Consider the following 23,553-nt stretch of genomic DNA (forward strand, 5'->3'; position numbering starts at 1 on the left):
GACATTTCTGGCCATGATATTTGCAACAATGTTTCATGTTGTTTGTTAGAAATGGTGATTCTTATCAGCCTACACAAGTGCATTACTTCTTGGATTGTTCTTGGATTAGTATAATAAACTTACCAGGTCTTTGGTCTTTTTGACATATAACTGTAAATTCTCCTCCCCAAGAGTTTGGGAATTCAAGGTGGTTACATCAATCAGTTCCTGAACATGTCTGTTGTGAGGAGTCGTCGGTCTCCCATCACGGTAACATTAGCTTTGTTTGTAACAAACTGCGGTCTCTTGCTTTGGTTAATCAGCTTCAGATCATATTATGGTGGGTAACAATTTAACGTTTCACGGTTGTAATTGTCTTTGGTCACAAATCTGTGACCTTGGGCCACACGTATGCTTTGGTAAACATGCTGCATGTGTTGATGTTCTCTGTTATCTATAGATTGTTTGCTGATAGATCCTGTTTTCAGATCAAATCCACTTGATTACTGTCACAGCCCCCCACCCCCCCCCCCACTCCCGCCTCACCCCGTCTCTCATCCTCTCCCTCGTATTCCTGACTTGAGTGATGGCGTTTGTGATTCCTAATGACAGTCGGAACAAATCTGCGGTAATGAGGTCACATTGGGTTCTTTTATTTTTTTTTTTCTTTCTCTGAAATCACCCTTCACAGCTCCGTACAATCAACCTGTTCCTGAGACTCAGACTGGGTCCTGGATCAGAGCTCCAGTGAACCAGCTCTGTGAAACAGATCAATTCCTTCCTCTGGAAGACCTCCCTGCAGCCAAAATGGACGCCCTGTCCTTCTGAGCATGTCTGTTTCTTTCCCAATATCCAAGACTTATTATCTCTTGACTCACTGGAGCTCATATCCTACGTTTCCAAACTCTGCCTTATGACAGCTTTAGCATATTTATTGATTTATTAAGGTTTTCCAGTGTGAGTATTTGCGGACTTCCTACCAGCCTCATCTATGATAATGCATGTATCTATAACAGAAGAGGTGTGTGTGCACGCTTGCATGAGCACTCACATCCACGTAATGATGTGTGTTCCTCCTGGCTTGGGCAGGATGTCGGCACCAACACATCATTACGATTCGTTCGAGCCATTAGCTTGTGGAGAGAGAGAATTGTGGAAGAAAAGCACAAGCGGGCGCATTGCAGCCGTGTGAGTGTGTGAGTGTCTATGAATATGTACAGTGTGTGTACTTGTGGGTGTGCAGTGTGCCCTCCTGTGCGCCAGTGTGCATACACAGTATGTGTGTGCTCAGTGATGTGGTTAGTAATGTGGAGACCTGCAGGAGACGGTCCGTGGAGAGAGCTTGCAGGATAATTGCTGCCACAGTGACAGGTAGGGCTGCCTCTGTCAGAGTTCCTCAGTGGGGAAGCAGTGGAAGTGTGTGTGTGTGTGTGTGTGTGTGTGTGTGTGTGTGTGTGTGTGTGTGTGTGTGTCTGTGTGAGTCAGCTACTCCATCCTTTCCTCCAATAAGTATGTCCCCAGTAGGCTCCCTTCAGACGGTGGCAGACTTCCAGATGTTTTCATCTCGTATCCCACACACATCCAGGGAAGCGTTGTTTACAGGGAGCACCAATCTTGGATCGTTTGGAGATCAGTTTTACCTCAGAAAAGAGAGAATGGTTTTTCATCTAGCTTTAGGGTATCATGACGTATCTCTCATGGAGTATATTTCAGTTGCTAAATGCCGCACACTGTAGAGGACTCTTGATGCGGATGCAAGGCTTGTTAAAGTTTCCCTGAAGGCTGCAGTAAATGTTTTTGATGTCTTATTATCAGCAAAGCTGCCAGCTTCTGTTATAGCAAAAGGTCATCCAAAGACCCAACAGCATGGCTCTGTGGCGTGCGGGATCTCTGATGGCCGTGATTGTTTCAGATGTGCATTGTTCACCTCATCACTCACTGTAATCTTCAAGCATATCTGTTCTTTCTGAGCGATTGTCAGATGCGATTTACGTTCGCATATGTCACACATCTGCAGATTGTCATCTCTGAAAGGGAGCGTAAGCGGTGTAAACATGTCCCGGTGAGAATGCCGAGTGACATCCGTGGGGTTTCTCCCACATCTGGAGGTGCCCGCCATCCAAGTCATTTGCCGGTGCTGCTTCTGTTCCCCCGATCTCCTGCAGTCCGTGAAGAATTGGTGTCAGCGCCTATCAAAGGCAAAATGCCTATTCTACACAGAGTGTCAGAGCAGCCACAATCTATTAATCAAGCAGGCGGCAAAGAAACAGATATTATGTGTTTGCGCGGACGTGTGCGTGCGTGTGTGTGTGTGTGTGTGTGTCTGCACATGTGCAGCAGAGGCAAAGACTCATCCAGGTGTTTTATTTAGCCATCTTTGAAATGCGCCTCTAATAATGGAGGATGCAATTATAAATGTGTCATGTGGGTTCTGTTTGAAAGAGGAAGGGGCCGATAATGTGTTTGATGCTGAAGGCCGTGACAGGGTCTGCAGCGGACACAAGGCTCATGCTGATTGCACGACTACAGCCATTAGAAACCGGGCATCATCTCCTAATCCCCTTTTTCTGCTGTGTTGTCTTTCATCATCGGCTATAATGTGTCAACCGGACAAATCTAAAAGGAAACATTTTTGCTTTTGTGGTATGCTGTATTTTTTTGCGAGAGAGTTCAATGTATTCTGCTCGCTAGCGGAGGTTTGTGGCGTGTTGATTTGGGCTGAAGAACAGCAGTTGGTTTGTTTGGGAGCACTGTTGGCTTATCCACGGGAAGCGATCGATCGGGGTGAATAAACAGTGAGCCAGCCAGGACCCCCTGCTGTTAACAGCATGGCTCTACCATGTGACAGACATGGTGGTGTATGATTGGCACTGCTGATTGGACGTTAGAGCCTAATGATGTCATGGCTATCATCATGTTGGGTATACTGAGAGAGAGAAAGAAGATGGTTTGTTTTCTTTTCAGATGAAATATTTGGCTTGGTGTAGCGCCCTAATCACTTTTTAGAGATTGAGTTTAACTGTAAAATTAGATTATGTCTAATTATCTTAGATTTAGGTATAAGCCACCACGTTTAAAGAGTGAGTGGGTAGAGAGCCATACTGATGTTGCAAGATATATTACTCAGTGCTGAAATGATGTGACAATTGATAGGAAATGAATGAACAACATTTGGCATATTATTTAATCATTTCAGTCATTAATTAACCAAAAATGCCACTTTCTCAATATGCAGATTTGCTACTCTGTTTTGTCTACTTGCAAATCGAGTTTGGGCTGTAATAAACAATTATTTTAATTTGTATTTATTTTGACGATGACTTTGGTTTATAAGGTATCACAATTTATAATATTGAGTTTACTATTGTAGAAAAGACGAAGAAAACTGACAATTATCAAGTAGTTATTTTCTCAATCTAGTGTTCGGATTGTTTCCGCTCAAAATTGAATACAAATGTTCAACTGCTGGTCAGACAAAACAAGCAATTAGACCTCATCATGGGCTCTAGGACATTTTGATGGCTACTCTTTTACTATTATGTGTATGAATATATACATATACATATACATATATATATATATATGTATATATATAACTGGACAGTTATCGATCAAATAATAAAAAATACATAACATAACGTATTTGCACCTGATTTCCTTTAATATTCAATTTTGATACAATGATGATGGTTGAATTCTATCTTGATTATATATTATTATATATTGAATGGAGGCTTTGAATGTCAAAGTGTTGTATTTTTATTTTTTTTTAACCTTTGCACTCTTCTATTCTCCTCCGGCCTGCAGCTCCACCTTGTCCCTCTGTTTTATTTGTAGCTTTTCTCAAAGGTGCAGGTCCTTTGATTTGGTGCCTTGATTTATAAAAGCCAAGGAGCAGAATAACAATTGATACGCATGAACCAGAAGAGACAGAGGGGAGAGTAGTTCTGTGGGATTTTCTGGTCGTCTATGTGTCTCTCTGCACAGATAGTAGTCTGTATTAAGTTATTTACAGGATGTTTATTCCCACCATAAAAAAAAAATAGAGCTCACGTGAAATTCATTTTATATTAGTGTTTTTGTGTCCCCTGTAGAATATCCTCTCTGTATACTGGTAGAGGGGAAAAAGGGGAACAAATAAAAAGCAACAATATCTGTGAACTGATTTACATTTTGATAAGCATCAGCGTGCGGAAGTCGGATGTAAAGAAGTCACATACATGTTATAGATCATACATGTAATGAATACGCTGCTGCTCGGAAGTCAGCTCCGCGGTTCTTCGTGCTCCGAAGGGATATTATTGTTTTTGTTTCCCACGTAGGATTTTTGCTGAGAAAATGGGTTGCCGTGCATGCTATCTGTCAGGGGGATCAGGTGCTTCTCCCTCTCTCTTCCTCTTCCTCTCCCCCCCCCCCCCCCCCTCCTCCTCCTCGCTCCACTCTGATAGGTAGAGACAGCCATCATATGTGCAAGGGGAAAGTGATGGGCGGAATGGCAGCTTTAATATCGGAGCGATTGCCTGCTGATAAGGCTAACGGCTGTGGAGAGGCGTGAGCGTCAGCCCTCCTCCGCAATAAACACTTTCATTTTGTTTGGTCGGAGTGACGGATGGAGAGATGGAAGTGGTGAATAGACGACCTGAGGAGCAGGAGAGGGAGGGGGGAGATAGATGGAATGGATGTGGATGTTATTCAATATTAACAGATCAATCAGAGGGTGGTGAAATATGCATTTTGTCAACTATATACCCCCATTCGGGCAAAGAGGCAACATTATGATCACGTGACAGCGCTGGCTGCTGTGCCGTGTTGAAATACAAAATACTTACGGCTTACAGTCGGTGATTTGTCTCCCGATACTGAATTTATATTGCTTCTAACAATAACAACCCTGTCGTATATCAGAAAAATGAATATATATATTCATGACTTTAAGCTCTGATGACTTCATGATAATCATTTCTCAATTGCTATTAGACTCTATGACGAGGAGAGCACAATTGCTTCAGTTTGCGGCATATGGCGGAGAAAAGCAACATTTTAATCAAATTATATCTCGCCACAAGATAATTTGTGTTGAGCACATACGCTGTGGAGCAATTTAAAGGTCACATGAAATCAAGCTTATGTGCTTGTGTTTTGTGTTGCGTTTTCATTTATTAGTGTGCGTGTCAAGGAAAGTCAACGATGTTTTGGAGGATTCTTTAGATTGATGATTAAAATGGCCTTTTCGTCCTCTTCTTCCTTCCTCTTAACAAAATCTTGACAAGTTTTTGAAGTATTCTTCAGCTCTTCCTGTTCACCTGGATACATGTTCTTATACTTAGCAGAGACATTAAGTGCACTTCTCATATTTAGTCATTTAAAAAATGGAAACATTTTTCTCTGGCAGCTGCCACAGTTTCAACTGAAATTATGTATTTGTATTTAATGCATTTGAAATAAATGTACTGAGCAGCACTGCATGTGAAAGGGCCTACTTTAAACATCTCATTTTATATAACAATAAGTGTTGCTGATTAAACACTCCTTGAGCGGCTACTGGTGGATGTGGTTATAGTGCAGCCAAACAAAATAAAGAAGTCGGGTGATTTCGTGCAACAGCAGGACACAGTAGAGTTGATCACTTTGCTAATAAGTTGGAGGCAAACTCTTCATCTCACAGCTAATTCTGGCTGCTCCATCTTGTTCAATTACACACTTGAAAAAATGAAAATAATCGATTGAAGTATGCACAAAATGACCGTTGTCTTGTTATGTGGATGCATTTTTGATAACCGATCCTGGTCAACGCTAACCTCTGACAAATACATTGTGTTTCCTGTGGCTGCTTCACAATAAAAAACACACCCGGTCTTAGTTCAGCGCAAAGAAGCAGCAGTAGGAAATGTTCAGTTTGCATTAGCAGTTAATTCAGCGCAGCTCTGACACAGTGAAATAAGAATGAAGCTAATGTCAATGAGATCAAATAAAAAAAAACGAAACACTGGATTACATGCTGCTGCATCGTTTCCTGTTTCTCTCTCGTGTGCAGGTAGACAATCTGAATCCAGTGTGTTAATGGCGGACTCCGCCACAAACAATGAAAGCTACTCTATAGAGAGTAAATGTAAATTCATTAATGGCTGAAAAAAGTACAACAATGAATACAATAAAAAAGAGTTTTTTATAAACAGCCTCCTTCCCTTAAAGAGCGATTGCTAGTTATTTACCAATAGAAGTCCTTTTAATTATATTATTTTTAATTAAACATGCTTGTATTGTACACAAGTGACACTGAAAGCCTTTTTAAGACATTGATTCACCAAACAGTAGTCACCCACATTAACTGAATTCTTATTGAATAGTTCCAGGTCATCAGGCAATTCTCTAATTTATAATCTCCAATAAAACTGTTGCACGTGTTTTATCATTTCAATTGTAAGCCCATGAAAATAGAGCACATTTAAACACAAATGCCTTTTTGGCCTTTACTGTGCTTTTGTTGCCTGCTGAACATCCCATCATATGGCTCAATGTGACTCGGAAACCGAAAAGATTAAATGAGCAGCAGGGATCAGGTCTCGATATTAGAAGTCAGACTAGATAGACTCAGACGATGCCTATTAAAATGTCTGGAAGAGCCTCTCTGAAATGAGTCCTGACATCTCCTTTCCACAGTCTGTCAGGAGTATTTGGTGGCTAATTTGAAGCTTACAAAATCTCTGTGAGAAAAAGAGAAAGAGAGCGAGCTCCAGTGGGAGGTTAATATAAGGGGTGACCAAAAAGAGATGCTGTAGGCTGTTATCTGTACAGTCAGTGACAGAACAAGCAATCCATTGGCTGGATTCTCACTGCAGCCAAGATCCATCCAGTTACCGGCTAATGAGCCCGGCAAGTACATTGTATTTACATTTAAAGTGGCTGTTGTGGGACTGTCCTTTCTCTCAGGTTGATTGGAGAGCCCTCAGCTTTGATTCACAAGTAAATACTGACCTTCAGGCTTCTTTGGTTTCACCGTAAGAGGGTTAATGTCAGCTTGTCAGTCAAAACCTGAGCTGCAGCCGCTATGACGTGTCTGTGTGTTGATTCCAGGCTAATCTTTCGTAGTTTGACTCGAGATGTGTTGCGACCCCAGAGGGGTCCTCATTAGGACCAAAACGTTGTGTGACCTTTTAGCGGCTTCACCTCGCCCCACCACCTACGCCCTCACCCAGCTGGGCCCAATTACCTTGCTCATTACCCCCTCCTCCTAAATAGCACCAGGACTGTGCAGGTAGTGTAGCTATCTATGGAGCGGCAATATGTCTCTGACTAACTACAGGGGTGGCGACATGAAATGAAAACGAGTTGAGACATGCCAGTCGAAGACTTTCCTTCTCAATAAGGGCAGAAGATATTCTTCTTTATCCTCTTGCTGCTTCTTTTATGTGGCACTCTAATTTAAATGTGTATGTATATTTGACCTTTCCAGCTCTCTCGCCTCTTCCTTTATCCTCCTTTCAGCCATCCTTCAGAAACCCCTGTCTGACACCTAAACTATAAGATGTCCCCCTTCGCTGCCATGTTGATGAGATGATGGGATGATCGATGTTTTCTGGTTCCTTAATAACCAGAAAGAGAAAATGGGAAAGAGGAAGAGCGAGAGAGATGGATGATTATCCTAAAAGTAGCGTGCTTAATTAGATGGAATGCTGCATACATTGTGGACTGAGTGGAATCATTGGGATAGATTAAAATACTAATTAAACAGGCCCTTGCCGAATTTGGAGTGTGAGGTGGGGTTCAGCTCTTCAGGGTCATTTGCATAGCCTTCATCTGGGGAAATGGGATTTAAAGGACCTGCTCTCTTTCTCTTCCTCTCTTTAATAACTCTCACTTTTTTTCTCCCCTTTTCCCTTTTCCCCATTACCAATCACATTCACATGCTAACAAACTCAATTAAAATTATGCTCCATTTTTTTTGTTGCACTCTATAATTTGGCATAATCTATTAAGGCCCCTTTGATTTTGTTTTTCAATATAAATGTCTCCATCAAAGTGAGGAAGGGACGTTGAGCACAGGAGGGGAAAAAAGACGGTGAAATGTGTGATCTTGAACGATGGATATTTAACGTTGCCTCACTTTGGTTTGATTTGCATGAGAAAATCTTTCGTGAACAAAGCTTTGGAAATAGCATGCCATATTTGATTAGATCAATAGATCTGAGGATCAAACTCGGGTGGTGTATTAATTACTGCAAGAACAAAGGCAGAAGCTCAAGTTATTGTGTGCTGTGAATCTACAAGCACTTCATCTGCTTTTGGGTAACATTCAGCAGGTCTGACTCAAAGAGTGTGAGGATAACAATTCATTTTTATTGGTACATTTTGTTTGCATTTTATATTTCCAACCATGGCTCTATGGATGGAAATGAAAATCTGTCCACCACTTTGGCCCAGACTGAAATATCTCAACAACTGGCTGGATTCTCATGAACAGACATTCATGGTTTCCAGAGGATGAATCTTATTGATTTTGATGATTTCCGAAGTTTTCCTTTTGTGGAACCATGAGCTTTTGTTTGAAATGTCTCAACATATATTGGATGCATTGCTTTGAAATTTGGTTCAGACATTTATGTCCCTCTGAGGATGAATTGCGATAACTTTGGTGATCCCTGAATTTTTCATTTAGCGCTATCATCAGGTCACAATTTGAAATTTTTCAGCCCAATTAGCTACAAAACTAATGACAGCCGTACTTTGTGTTTAGTGCTGATTAGTAAATGGTGGCATACTAACACGTATAACCAATATGGTGAACATGGTAAACATTATACCTGCTAAAGCTTGTTTGTTCTTCTGCGTACCAACACAGTGAGGACGTAGGCTACTCCGCAGCTGACGTGCAGCTCCTCAAAGATGTAACTACACTTCGGGGCTACGGCTGTCACAGAAAGGGAATGTGGAAACTGCAAAAACTGTGATTGGTCAGCTTGCAGTAACACACATCTTGCAAAGCCATCTCTTCTGCAAACGTTCCGCTCACTGCGACTCCACAACACAACGAACACATGAAATCTTGTATCACAAAGTAAATGTAAACACAGTAACTGAGCGGAATAAAACTCAAGCCTGATACGACCTGATTGTGTACAATACATCCGTGTTAGTGTTGCAGTGGAGATATCAGCGGGTGAAATCCGACAATAAACAATAAATCACACCTACTACCGTTAAGCTCTTGTGTCAACCATAAATCCAGTTTATCCATCAGCATGTTAACATTCTGGGATTAACATGTAGCGGTAAGCACCACTGTACCTAAAGCATTGTTCACACTCCAAGCAACAAAAGCGTCCAAACAGCCGAGCGCGGACAGGTACATTATCAAAAAGTGTTGCTGAAGAGCTCGTTGAAATAGTTATGTCATTAAATAGCACAGGGAACGAGATAACAGCATTTGTTTTAAATGGAAGGAAATAAAATATGATTGGTTGATGTTTTATCGCGACATTGGAGCTCAGGAAAAGACCAGCTCAACTTTGATTTGCAGCGATTCACGCCTGCGACAAGTGTTGGGCAGCAATTTGTAACTTCATGTCACCAGCTTCCATCTAAGATGACTTGTAGCCCGTTGCTGTGTCGCTCGTAGTGTGAAGCAGCACGAGTACAGCCTCACAGAGCCGCTCGCATAGCCGTGGACCCTTACCTATTATAGACCATCTGCCCATACAACATATCATTCCTCCAAGAGCCACAACAGACTCCTGTCAGCTGGAGAACTGCTTGCTGTCATTCCCTGAAGAATGTTTTTACGTGTCTGTGTGTGTGTGTGTGTGTGTGTGTGTGGGCTGGTCATTTTCTATGACCAGTTTGACATCTGACTCATGCTGTTACATCCACTGCATCATTCTCAGTTTCACTGACCACTTGTTTTGCCTCAGGAACGGAAAAATGTGCTACTTTGTCATCCACCGCTCATACTCAACACCTCCTCTGCTTTTGTCTCCCGTGCAGTCCAACAGAAGCAGCAGCTGGAGAAGGAGACGGGCCTGAAGATAGTGGAGGCTGGAGTTAGTGACGTAAGTAGTGCTCACTAAGAATATCTGTTATTCAGCTCTGTGTGTAAAAAGAAAAACAGCAGGTGTGCTTGTACTCTGTGTTTGGGCACATGGGACAGGAGCAACTCTGTGAACCCAACTTGTCTTGGCATCCAGATCACACCTGCAGCTTCAGTTGTGCAGCCAAACACTAATCTGCAGCAGCAATGAATTCCAAACACGCATCCCTTTAAGTATGTTGCTTTGATGACCGTACCTCGTGTTCATTTCCTTTAGGTCTCTAAGAGCTGTTGTCACCATGGCAAATAAAACACAACAAGACAAAAGCATGAGGCATTTCGTGAAACATAAAGTAAGTGTTAATCATCACAGCAGAGCAACGATAACCAGATTATCCTGAGTGCTGTCACTTTGTCTGGAGCCCTGATTCTCCTGTGACATATTCATTGGAAAGAATTAAGTGGAGAGCAGGAGGACACTCAGGATGATCCAGATGAAAGGAGAGTAAATGTGTTTTCATTGAACACTGATAAATATTCATATGTATCAGCGGTAAGGATCTAATCAAGCACCCATTGATGCGTCTTGGCCCTCAATGTTCGCCTGGTAAATGAGTTTCTTTATGGAAATGAGACAGACAGCCTTAGACCCCTGAGCTGCCCTGATCATGAGGCATGCTGGGAGCTAAATGGATGTGGCCTGTGCATCGCAGGACAGTTGCCATTGGCAACAACCGTCACACACTGTATAGACAAGATCATTTTTCCCGTGTTAGTCTTCTATACTGTCTCCCTTTGGTGTCGCTGCCTTTCTTCGCCCATCTGCCTCCCACTTATATCTTTTTTAGCACCACATTCTCTCCGGTCTTATTCCACATTGTGTCTTCATCACGTTCTTCTCAATTATCTCTGATTCACATTTTTTTTTTCTTTTTTTCTTCTCTGTGACTTTTGTCCTGTTCTTTGTCTGCCTCTCCTCGCCTCTTTTTCATTCTTTTATTCCCACTCAGACTGATTCCTGCGCTTTGCCAGAACTGGTACAGGGCTGTGTTTGTCATATTGGGCCTATTTGTAGATAATTAGCTGCAATAATAGCCTCTCTGCAGGAGCCAGGGTGAGGGAGGGAGGGAGGGAGGGAAAGAGGGAGGGAGGAAATCTTGCTTCCACCTCATGGGGAGAAAATCCACGCCAGGCTGTGTTTGTAGAAATGCATGTCAAGGAAGCGCAGCATTTACTGTACTACAAATAGAGAGTTGGCAAAGTATAAACCCTGAAAACTCACTCAGAGGGTGTTTTATTAGCAACAGCTCTAATGTGGATGTGTATGGTGTTACCAATTTGTATTTAAGAAGTGGAGAGTTGAGGGTAAGTTGGGGAAAATAGTAGCTTTTGACGGGAGAGCCTGTGGAGTGGGCTCTTCAAATACATTAGTTTAAAAGGTGTTAAACCAAAAGCCTGCTTTCAGTAAATTTGCAGTAAATTGACCACAGTTATGAGTGAATGCATGTTGGAGGTTGCAAAATGGGTCTTCTTTAGCCTGCTTATTAGTGGCAAAAATAGAAATATGCTGGATAAAATTGCTCAGTGGATCCATAAGAGGTATAGAGTGGGAAATTAAGCAAATCATCAGTGCTAAGCTTTCCACAGCGAGTATTCTTTCCACAAGCTCGTATAAAACCATCAATGTGCTCGGTATCATTAGGTCTTATCACTGACAACTCCCCCCTCCTCCATTTTTATTTAAGAGGTGACAAATGACAAAACAGCTTAGCAAGATGTCCAGATAGAGCGAACGTCAATAGCGGTAGATGCGGCCGAGGATAAGCAAATGTCAAAGTGGGGGGAAGGAGACATCCATCAATAGGCCGAGCAATATCTACTCCATTATAGATCGCAAGGAAGTCGGCTTCCTAAAGAGAAAAAAACGACGGAAAAAATGACTACTTTGTTTATCTTGAATAATGTATATACGTGTGTGAGTGTCATTCTTATTAACAGCTGTTTCCCAAGTGGGAGCTGCACTCTTGTGGAAACACAAAAGCCAAAAGTAGGTCCTCTCACAGCAATTTGTAAGTCCTGGAAAGGTGAGAAAAACTGTGAGGGTGGAAAGAGAAATGAAGTGGAAATAAATGTGTGGTTGGCGTGGCCTCTCTGCAGCTTTAGCCAGCAGCTCACTGAAACCATACATATAAAGTACATACATATAAGTACCCATGCTAGTATTGCACAATACTTTAAGTGTGGAAATAAAACCTGGCCGATCACACCATACTTTGTTTCCTCAACTAGTATCGTTTGTAACTGGAACAAAGCTCTGTGACTGTGCATCCCTCACCGCCTCCTCGGATTTTGTTCCGTGCAGGAGAGCCGAGGGGGGGGGGGTCGGCGAATCAACCCCCACCCCCATGCTGGAGACAATGACTAGGCATTAGGCAAAAAGGGTTGCTTTAGCTGGCAGTCATAGACACAGCATGGCTGCTACAAGTGGGGAGCGTAGAGAAGGAATAAAAGGGAGGCTCAGAATTGTTTGAAAGGGAGGAGTATCGTTAGTTAGAAAAAGACACAGGGTATTCTACAATCCTCATAGGTTTGAAATAGCTTCCAGTGTGCTGATTTAATTTAGTTAATGCTTGTGGGGGATATTTGATCTCTAAAAATATTTCCTGATGTTGATTATCTTTCTGCTAATATTGCCCTAATTAAGGTCTTAATGATCTACTAATAAAGATGCACATTGTGATGAGTGAGCAGAGGCTTTCCTCTGGATTAACAATAAAATGTTTAAAAATAGAAAGTTTTCAACAGATCTGACAGCTAACATGACAAAACTCCCCGAGACAGCATCTGAAGTGGTGTGGACACCGGAGATGATGACTAGCATTATTCTTATAGTTGTGCCCCAGGATAGCTGGTACCTACTGTATGTGCTGACATATAGGGTGCATTCGTAAATCCAATCTGACGCTCTATACTAAAAATTAAAGCGCTGTTGTTAGAAGAAATAGAGTGTTGTATATGGAATAACGAACGTTGTTGCATTTTGCTAGGACGATCCTTGCCGTTTCAGTCACTGAGCTTGGCACTCTGCTGCTCCGTCTCCTCAGACAGAGTGCCCAGAGTACGCTCCGTCGCTCACAGAGTGTGGTGCTCTGAATAACTGAACAGTATATTCCAACAGCGCTACGAACTCATGAAGGGTCAAGTAGTGGCTATTGACGAACGCACCCAAAGGCATTTCTGCTACAATGCCTATCTTAGGGCATAGCACACTGGTTTAAGAGTCTTATTATTGTGAGTTATGGTGGCTATAAAGACATACCTATTTTAAAATGCTCAAATATATTACTGGGAATGGGGTGAAATATTAATGGAAAAGTTTTGAAAATGCATTGGTCAAAATGTGTGTGAAGCCTGTAAAGAATGGTAACGTATTCCCAAATCAATCCCCATCCCAATACACCGCAATTTGGATGCACACATTTCCACATTCAACCTGCCTGCATTCGATGGTCCCTATTTGATTAAATTGGTAGTCAAATTAAGATTCATTGACATTTTGACAGCGGTCTCGTGTTCAAGATAACTCCGGCAAACTGCTTATGTGAAGAGGCCCTCATTAAGCATCAAATTCCCTGAGCTGCATGTCAACTGATTATTCAACCACTAAATGTAAATTATATATGGCAGGCAGGGAGTCTCTAAACTGTTTGTGTGTATGCATGAACAAATGTACAGTAAATATGTACAGTACTGTCCTCATTGCATACTGTAATTGTCATTTATAGGGCTTAAGTGTGCGTTTTTGACATGCCTGACTGTAAATGTGTACTTACAGCTAGTCACTGGTCTTTCATTTGATTTGTACTCTAGCTACGCGAAGGCAGTGGAGGCATTTCATGATGGTCGAAAGCTCCCGTTATATTTCTAATCAAAGAACTAAGAGCAGAGGCACAGAGGCAAAACTCATCTCAGAGAAAGGTCACCTGTAGTTACGGCCCCTCACTATGGATTTGAAGGCTTTCTTTCCAATATCCTGTGCCATAATTAATGCAAGGGCACATCTGTTTGAAAATGTTCTGACAGGCTTCCTCAAAAAACACTATGGTGCATCAGGTTTTAAGTATTATCGTAGAGTAAGAATGTCTACATCTGATTATGAACTATTGTTTTTCTATAAACCATCTACATGGTGAGGTTGTTTATTTGTTTAAGACCTGGAGTTTCATTGGTTTTAGTGATGGTGCTTCTTTCCGTTCTGTGGTGCAGTTTGTATGAATATGGACATAACTCTAGTATTTATTTTTGTCAGTGGCATACTTTTAAGAATGGCAATGTCAGGCCACCACCAACTGAAATATCTCAACATTTACAAGATGGTTTTGCACATGTTTTGTACAGATTTGGTTGCCAGACAATTCATCCTAGCAGCTTTAGTGATCTCTTTACTTTTCCGCTTACTGAAGTCAGTTCTTTGGTTTATGAACAAATACCTGCAAAACTGATAATACTCAGCTTTACTTTGTGACAATTAGCAAATGTTAGCATGCTAACACGCAAAACTAAGATGGTAAACATGTTAAACATTTTACTGTACCTTCTAATCACAGGCATGTTAGCCTTTACTTTGTGACAATTAGCTGTTAGCATGCTAACATGCAAAACTAAGATGGTAAACATGTTAAACATTTTACTGCACCTTCTAATCACAGGCATGTTAGCATTGTCATTGTGAGCATGTTAGCATGCTAAAGTTAGCATTTAGCTCAGCAAGTACAAGCATGCTTCTGTTATAAATGGACATTTTATATAATATACCCTTGGTTGATTGTCCGTCCACCTGATCATCATATGTCAAGTTTATGGTAAAATAAAATGCAAGGGCTACAATACAGGGTTACAATAATAACTTCAGTCACCGTTAATGCACTCAATATGATCCAATAACTTCTGGCTCAGGATTGATCACATCCAATTTGCATTTTGCTTTGATGGAAAACTTTTCCCATGAATATTTATTTCCACATGTTTTTATACTCTGCGCATGGTTGTCAGGCAATATCAGTGCATTTTGCTTTCCTTTAATCTAACAACGCCCGAGTATTGTAGCGTATACCACTTAACAACAAATACCATGTGCAACCATCAGCAAATGCAATTCCTCCGAGCGAATGGGACAAATCACTTCAGAAGGGGACTTCAAAGGAAAACCACACTGACCATTTCCAACCAGAGAGAAGAGACAGATCCACAGGCTGAAATAAATAAATTATTGTGAGTTGTACAAATTGATCTTGTAACGGCATGGATATATGCTTTACTTCAAAACATGTTTCCCCATGCTGCTTTTTCAAGCTGCATTTTTTTCAAGAATCACAAGATGAGAAAAATACATTTTTATGTAAATGTCTCGAGATCTCTTATTCTCATTTAAGTGTGAGTTTGGCGCCTCAGAGGAAATGCTAGTGGCTCGGCTGCACTGCAGGGTATATTTTCTACCCGTCGTTGTGTTGCATAGTATATATGTGTACTGAATGTGTGTAGACGCTGCAGAAAATCAATTCCACATTGGCCCTCAATTGCCTTTTCCACATTGACAACCTATCTCCTTCAGACACTGTAATAAACCCAAACAATGAAAAAATTGCCGCCTATAAAAATTTCAACAGTGCAGGAAGGCCAATCTGACTGTTTTAAAAGTGGCTAAAATGCCATTACTGTGGCAGATCTGGATGTGAAATGTCATATTGGAGCAGCCCCACTGTGCCTGCAGCCCTGAGTACACTGCCTCTTTGGAGACTCCAGCTGCCTCCCACTGATGAAAGACCGTCCAGCAGCTCCGTTTCTCAACAACCTTTTACCATCACCTGACCTTTGGACTGCAGAAATGCCTTTGATACCGTGCCATGCATTTTGGTATTTGCCTCTATATATCGTGACGTGTGCTTTCCCCCGGGTATGGGTGAACTTGTCCGTTTTTAACGAGTGTCAGAATGTAAAGTGTTTACTCTCCTACCTTTTGCTTCTTTTATGTTCCGCTGCCTTTGTTAAAGAGAGGTATGGTTTTATTCAGCATGTTGAAGGGCAAGTCTTCAGTCCTTTCGTAAGAAATAAAATAAGATACAACTCGAGGCCAAGGTGGCCTTGGAGGTGTTATGGCGGTTTAGATCAAATTAAAGTAAAATCCACTGATGAAAATTCTTCCACTGTTATAAATCATCAGTCTGCGATCGGTGCTTTAAACATTTATTTTTTTCCAGCCAATGATTTCCTGCATTTCTCACAATAACTCAGGGTTGTGCAGTAGTTCCATGGTTCACTGTTTCTTTAAAACTATAAGGTATTGGGTTCAAGGCCTTCCTTCTTTCTGTATGGAGTCTGGCTGACACTGATAATTATTTTCACAACAGTCAGGCATTGTTTGCTTTCTAGTTTTGTCTTTAGAAGGTCAGAAAATAGTGAAATAAATGAAGTACTACGTGTTTTATACAACCAACGGCCAAAAACCAACCAATATTCTTTTTACCATCATACATGGAAATGGAAACCATTACATATTCACATTTTAGAAGCTGGGACAAGAGAATGACTAAATACTGATACCTTTTTACTACTTCGTTCGATACCCATCATGTGAGCAGAAGCATTCAGTTACGTTAAATGCCCACACCACCACATTGCTTTGCGTATATACTGTATAGATAGGCCGATACCCAGCCCTAAGCAAGAGATGAGGGATTTTTTTTTTTTCGCTGGAGTTTTAATCTGTTTTTAAAATGCAACATGTGCTGTTCTGTAGCTGATTTGCATTTTGGCCAGCTGTGACTACTGTCACTGGAGGAATTTTTAATTATGCCTCTTGTACAGTGGATTTCTGCCTAAATGTCAGTAGAAAATGGTGGTTCTGTAGAGAGTTCTGACATATTGATATCAAAACTTGATGTTTGCTTTTGATGGTTGAGATTGTTTAGAAAAGATGAGCTGTATCTGTTTCAGTCAAACGTAGTAGCTGTGCTGTGTTTCGCCATATTATTCAATCTATTGTTGGGTAGAAAGAAAAGTTAGAGAAACGGTAATTAATGCTTACATTCAGATTATAATTTACCTGGGGTTCAAGCTTATTGAAATGTATACACAGTAGTTGTTTGATTGGAATGACATAAAAGTGTTATTAAATATTCCCCTCAGATTACTACTGTACATAGGACTCTGGACTTGTTGGAGATGATCGATTCGGTTCAGCCACTTCGATTACTTCACTGTAGTTTATTGGGGTGCAGTGAGTCACAAATTAAACCAAATTCAACTTTGGGATGCTTCTCGAAGCACACTTAATAGCTCCAATGAAATCCTTGTGGTTGCAGGTTGACCTGCTTGGCATATTTTAAAAAGAAATAATGACACTAGCGACTGCAGCCCCGCTGCTTCCCCTCCATCGTCACCTCAGTAAATTCCCTACAAGGTGATCATTGAACTCGACTCTCCCTGGTGGAGGACAGCTTGTGATTTCTTGCTGCTGTTAAATTCTAGTTTGCTAGTACCTGGCAGACTTCTGCTGGATCTGACTGCAGCTTTTAAAGCAATACTACATGTAGATTAAAGCCTATAAAATGGGTGGATAATATATCAGTAGGGTCCCTTAAGTAAACTTCTATTCTGGAGTTGGAAGTCTTGCGTTCATTGTTCTTTTCAAATTGACGTTTTGATCCAAACGTGCACACATTAATGCTATAATAGCATTCAACGCAAGTGTCGTGTTTGTAGCCGGTAAGACTTTTGTCAGCTATAGGTAGCCAGATAATTAAAATAGCATCATAGCCAAAAAAAGCTCATAAATATGTACTTGATGGCCACATGTGTTAACAGACCAATGCAAAATCACCATATGATCCTCCATATAGTCCTGGCAATAAAAGTATCATAATGACAATCCTGTTAAACTCCTTAGTTTACAAGACAGAGGTTAGATTATGAGGGCTTTATTGTTCGTATTTTTAAACAGTATGTTTTCACGTTACGCTAAAAGAGAAAAGGCCTTTAGAATGACGGCTAACAGATGTTTTTTGGCAAACATTACACTGTCTTAGTTAACAGCCAACCAGGAGTTGGTAGTGAGCAAACATATAAATTGATTAATACTACTATTAAGAGCAGGACAGAGCCGCTATCATTAGCTGCTAACTCTGATATAGTCCAGGTTGAGCTAATGGTTAACGATGCCTGAGATTATGACCCTATGTGTGATTCTTGGGTCAAGACGTGTTTGACTCGTACATTAAGCCTGCTTTTGCCCAATGTTTATAAATACCAGTAATCCGTGCCTTTTTTAAAGCATAAGGCAAGTTAGATCTACAGGTATGACATCATCCTGCACTTTAATTGTAAACAATGCCACTCTTGTTTGAACAAAAGGCTGTTTATGGTAGTTCGTCACATGGCGTCTGGCAGCAGCAGCAGCGGTGGGGTTGAGGCCTGGGAGGGGGCTGAGGGTCGAGGGGGGGGTGGGACCTACGGTGTCCACAGCTGGATAGCATGGCAGAGGTTTTAAATGTCAGCGTCGAAGGGGGATGTGGCTGCCATTTGGCCTGACAAGCTGCATGCCAAGGGACTGGCAGCGGGATGCAGGGGCATGGTGCTCCCGGTCCCGGCCACAGAGCTCTCACCTTCTGCCATTTATCATGCGGATACTTGCCTAGCGCATCTGGCACCTTCGCTTTGACAGCAGCAGGAAAAGCAGTTGCTGCGGGCTAACCGGTGGCCCATGGTAGTCTTTTTAACATCGCAACAAAATCAGGGCACACGTATTTATTTGAGTGAATTCAGTCCAGAGTATCTGTGGAGTTTAGTTGATGTTAAATGCAGTAATATTTTGAGGAGGTTTGGAGTTGTTTGGAGTTGAGAAGAGAGGAGTGTTGGGCAGATTTTGCTGCTGAAATCGACAAAGTATTTCCTAGAATTACAATCTAATAGTGCAGGACAGGTTAAGTAGTAATCCTAAACACTAAACTATTATTTGTTGATAGGTGTGATATTCAAGAATATACTGTAGTCATCTGTTCATCCAGATGTTTAAATTTGTCATAGCTGTCTTTTGAGCAAACACTACATTTTGAGTTTGTGGTTGATATGAAGCAGATTAATTATTGCTCAGTGTGCGCAAAATATGGAAACCACTTTGCTCTCAGCAAATTAAATATAATCAACTGTCATATCATCTTTTATTGACTTTAATTGACTGTAATTGTGAATCCTGCTGTAACTGCTAGTTACTTTCTGCATGGCAAGGTCAACTAAATTGCTTGATAAGCTGTTATGGTCTTTTACATGATGACCTTGACTTGAGCGTATGAATATCTTCCAATCGTGGCGATAAAGCATGAAATGGAACTGGACCACTCTGCTTCTAAGTGGCTTCACAGCATCTACTGGCTGTGTTAACTGCTTTGAAATACTCTGCTGTGATGGCCTGGCAATATTTAGATATGGAGGTGAATGTTATCTGTATATAATACACGTTAAAACAGCACATAGCTATATGATTTCAGTTGAAACGGCTACTCACATATCAGATCCCCTCATATGATTTTGGTGTTTCAACTCAGAAAACAAATGTATAAAATTGTGTATGTTAGTATATATTAATGTATTTTTAAACATATACTTAATTACCTATTTTACTACTGTTAAAACAATGCATCTCCAAAATGTTTTTGTAATCCTTCAGGTAAGATTCACCAAATTTAGAGATACATAGTTTTCTCTGGAGAGCAATTTTTTCTAATATCCATCATTAACTGAGACTAATTAGGCCCTTAAGCCATGAACTGAAGACATTTCTTAAATGTGTTTGCTGCACTGTATGTTGTCTTTCAACCTAATATTTGATGCAATCATTGCAAATGTGGCGTACATGTGAAGGTAAAAAGCATCAAAGATCAAACATCTGATAGTGTGCTGTGAACTGGAGAAGCGTCCTGCTGTGATGGGATTTCTGCTTTACATATCACAGTCATGTCCATGTGTACATGGCTGCCCGCATGTCTATTTACATTCACAAACATGCTCATCATGTGCGTGTTGCCGGCAAATGCACAGATGCAGCTAACACCTGACGGAGTGCAGGTGGATCTCTGTGTGAAAATAGGAAAACTATTCATAAACAGAAGCTGCTACAAGGACACGAAGCCCGAATCATACTTTAAACCAGAGCACAGCTACATTTCTGCAGCTTGAAAACAACAGTAATGACTAAAACTTACATATTAATGCACATTTTATCTAGAACATGGACAAATGACTCAACAAACTAAACATATTCCAATTTGGGACTTAATCAGAATAAATTAGAAGAAAAAAAACACATGAAAAATGTGTCTTTCATAGCTTCATCAACATAAATAACTAATAGAAGGAATTACATTTCATTGTTGGAAACAACAAAAGGCAAAAGGATCTTGGCAATCCAGGTCCATGAACACGTGCAATCACATGTCAGTCACTGTTCATTACATTATTCACTTTGGAGAAGGAGGGGAAAAAAAGAGACATCACCACAGCTTCACAAAAAGCCATGTAATTATGTTTGAGGGGGAAAATAGGCTAGATTGATTATATACATTTACAATAATGAGCCGTCAATGTATTATTATGTTACAGAGCAATCAAAATCTTGACATAAATCATAATTTATTCTGCCTTCAGAATTTCTGGTCAGCCTCACTTTGTATTGTTGTCAGAGGTTGTGGGCTGAAGCAATGGGAGACGTGAGACGCAAACAGGCGGCTGATACCGAACTACAGCTGTGGCAGCAGCCTCATTAGGGATCCGCGGAGGTTCCATTCGACGAGCAGCGCTGCCCGGTTTTGGCTCGGGGGCAGACTACTCTTATAAATCTGCTGGAGCTCTGAGACAGACAGACAGACAGCGAGGCACGCAGGGAGGCTGCGGCGCTGGCCAGGCAGAGTGTCAGCTCTGTTCGTGCAGAGGATTGTTTTTTGCCCCCCCCCCCCCCCCCCCCCCCCCCCAGCTGATTGGTGTGGCTTCATTAGCATGGGCCGTGGCACCTCCGATTTGCAGTAATTAAAGAGAGAAATCAGAGCGCTTGCCTCCGGTCCAGACACAGCCAGTCAAGTGAGATCGCCGTGGAACAGATCTTGCCTTCCTCCCCCCCCCCCCCCCCCTCATCCCTCAACTGAGAGTGCGTCTGGAGGCGAGGTATGGGGTGTTGGCGTCTGTGCCAAGTTCCCCCCCCCCTAAGTAACCCCCGGGGTTACACCGGCACACACGCCTCTCCCCACGGAGGCGCACGCTGGGCCTGGCGTTGTCATGGTGATAGCAGGGGAGAAAATGTTTAGTGGAGACACTGATGAGAATTTATGAGGCCGTGGCCGTGTGTGCATTTGCAGGGATACGACCCTTAGCCCATCACGCGCCGCCTCCTGTGGTTCTACATGTATATCCTCACTTACACAAGCTGTAGCTGATCATCGGGGCGTATGCTCAGGCAGGCGGCAGCAGTGCGCTGCGAGTCCAGCAGCGCCTACAGTTGGTGGCACGTTGGATTGTCCAATTAAGTTAATGCAGTGTGATCAGAAAAGTATATCGTTATCATTTAGAATCTACTAATCGCCTGAGAGGCATTCTCGTGGGGCGATTTAAATACAAACTGTGCTATAAGATGGCGGTGTACTTCAGACAGGAATGGATGGCCAGCGATCAGTAAGCCCTCTACAGTAACTGACCATTGGTTGTGTGTTTTTTTCCACGGACGTTCTTCAGGCCTCTTGTTTCCAGTTGTTTCGAGTATAGGTTGTGTCTGCTCCCATAATGAATTGCAAGCTCCTGTATCTGTACCTGTCACGGGCGCCATTAAACAAACCGGGGGTCTGATAGAGTGTGCTGGCATTTGCCGGGGACGCCATCTTCAACGGTAGTTCAACAGCCCTTGAGAGCATGTCAAATTTGATTAATTTAAAGTACACTTCTGACCTTAGTGTGGACACAAATGGAGGGCCATTTAGAGTGGGAGCATTATATCTTGATGGACCACCGATGCACACAGTTTTATTTAGCACAAGGACGGTTTAAGGTACAAATTGTGTACCTGCAATTCAACCTGAACTAAATCAGGTGAGTCCTATCTTGCTATTTCTTGAGATTGTTGGTGGGATTTTAACTCTTTGGACAATTAAATTCACCACCACTGTGCTTAATATAGGTTCAAAGAGAAATACTGTGTTTCAGAGGCTTTCAGATGTTATGTGGACCCAGGTGTGGAGAGGACCCATCCTATTGAACCCATGAAGTCACTCTGCACTGTCCTCTGAACACTTCTCTTTGTCCCTTTACTGTCAGTCTCAGTATCAGAGTCTGCCAGCCCACTAAGTCTCTTGTGACTGGGGTTTCAATTATGAATGCTACCTTTGACTACCTCTGTTATTCCGCGGCAGCCCACATATCCCTGCCTGCCACCACTCATGTGTGACTTGATGTATTGTCTCACTGTTTTCCGTCCTTTCAAAATTAATTGCAGTTTTATCTCTCCCCAAGATAAAAAAGCCAGCCGAGAACATAATAGTCTAAAAGTAGTGCGGATTTCTATTCAAACAAAACAATTAAAACCCCGGTGTTTTCCTCGCTGTTTCGGACTGTGGACAAGTCGGATGAGATTTTTAGTGGCGGTTCTTCTTTTATCTTTTCACACAATAGAATGAAGTATTACCTTGGTGATTGGGTTGTGTTTTAGCAAACTCGGATCACATTCTGGACCATTTTATTTGGTGTCTAACGACTTTTCACCTACAGTATCGTATCCTCATCAAAAACTAATTACGTCTTGAAAATTCTTCTTCTCTTCTCTTCTGAGCGTAATTCGCCCCGTCTCAGACCAGAGTGCAAACATCTTCACTGATACTGAGTTGATTTTGCTTTAATATTTAGGTGTGAGCACCATTTGCTAACTTGGTTTAATTCATTTTGGCTGGCACTTCAGCAGACATGAACATTATCCTTGTCAGACATGTTGCTATTGTCAACACAGCAGCAGGTAGAAAGAATCATTACTGTCAGCTAAAACCAGTTAGGAGTTAAGGCTGCTCCTTAAAAATCAAGTAAAAAAAAAAAAAATAGATCAGTAAATCAACTCCACTTTCACAAATATAGTTGACAACTTGGTCTCTTCTGGAATCCAGTATAGGACCTGTTCACAGCAGCCATTTGGACATGTCATAGCAGGGAACACACAGGTGTAATTGATCAAATGAATGATGGCCCCACTCTATTTAGTGTGTCACAGCCATTCCAGGGAGCCAGCGTGCACAACACCAGGGCCCTGGTCCACCTACGTAAATGGAACAGGGCCATAATTAATGTTTTTAATTACACCTGTGTTTGCCCTGCAATAACGTGTCAAAATGGCTGCTGTGAAAAGAGCCCTTTGAAAGGGAACATCAGAGCCTTTATCTAAAGCTACACAGCTTTTCTGTGTTTTATTTGCAACTGAACCTAAAATGGCCTTTGATTACAAGTTTTATTTAAAAGATTGTTCGCTAAGC

The 23,553-nt window shown here is 41.7% G+C and overlaps 1 protein-coding gene across 1 annotated transcript in view; it reads left to right on the top strand.

The window, feature by feature from the left end:
• The window catches only part of ptprn2 (protein tyrosine phosphatase receptor type N2), a gene marked incomplete at both ends in the record, with an annotated part of 111,910 nt that overhangs the window by 56,726 nt on the left and 31,631 nt on the right, over positions 1 to 23,553 (top strand). The window contains one exon of the mRNA XM_079181270.1: positions 9,961 to 10,025. Within this exon, the coding sequence (XP_079037396.1) occupies positions 9,961 to 10,025 (65 nt within the window). The remainder of the gene's footprint in view (positions 1 to 9,960; positions 10,026 to 23,553) is intronic.

The sequence above is a fragment of the Pholis gunnellus genome (assembly GCF_910591455.1).
Source record: "Pholis gunnellus genome assembly, chromosome: 20".
In the NCBI taxonomy this organism is placed as follows: domain Eukaryota; kingdom Metazoa; phylum Chordata; class Actinopteri; order Perciformes; family Pholidae; genus Pholis; species Pholis gunnellus.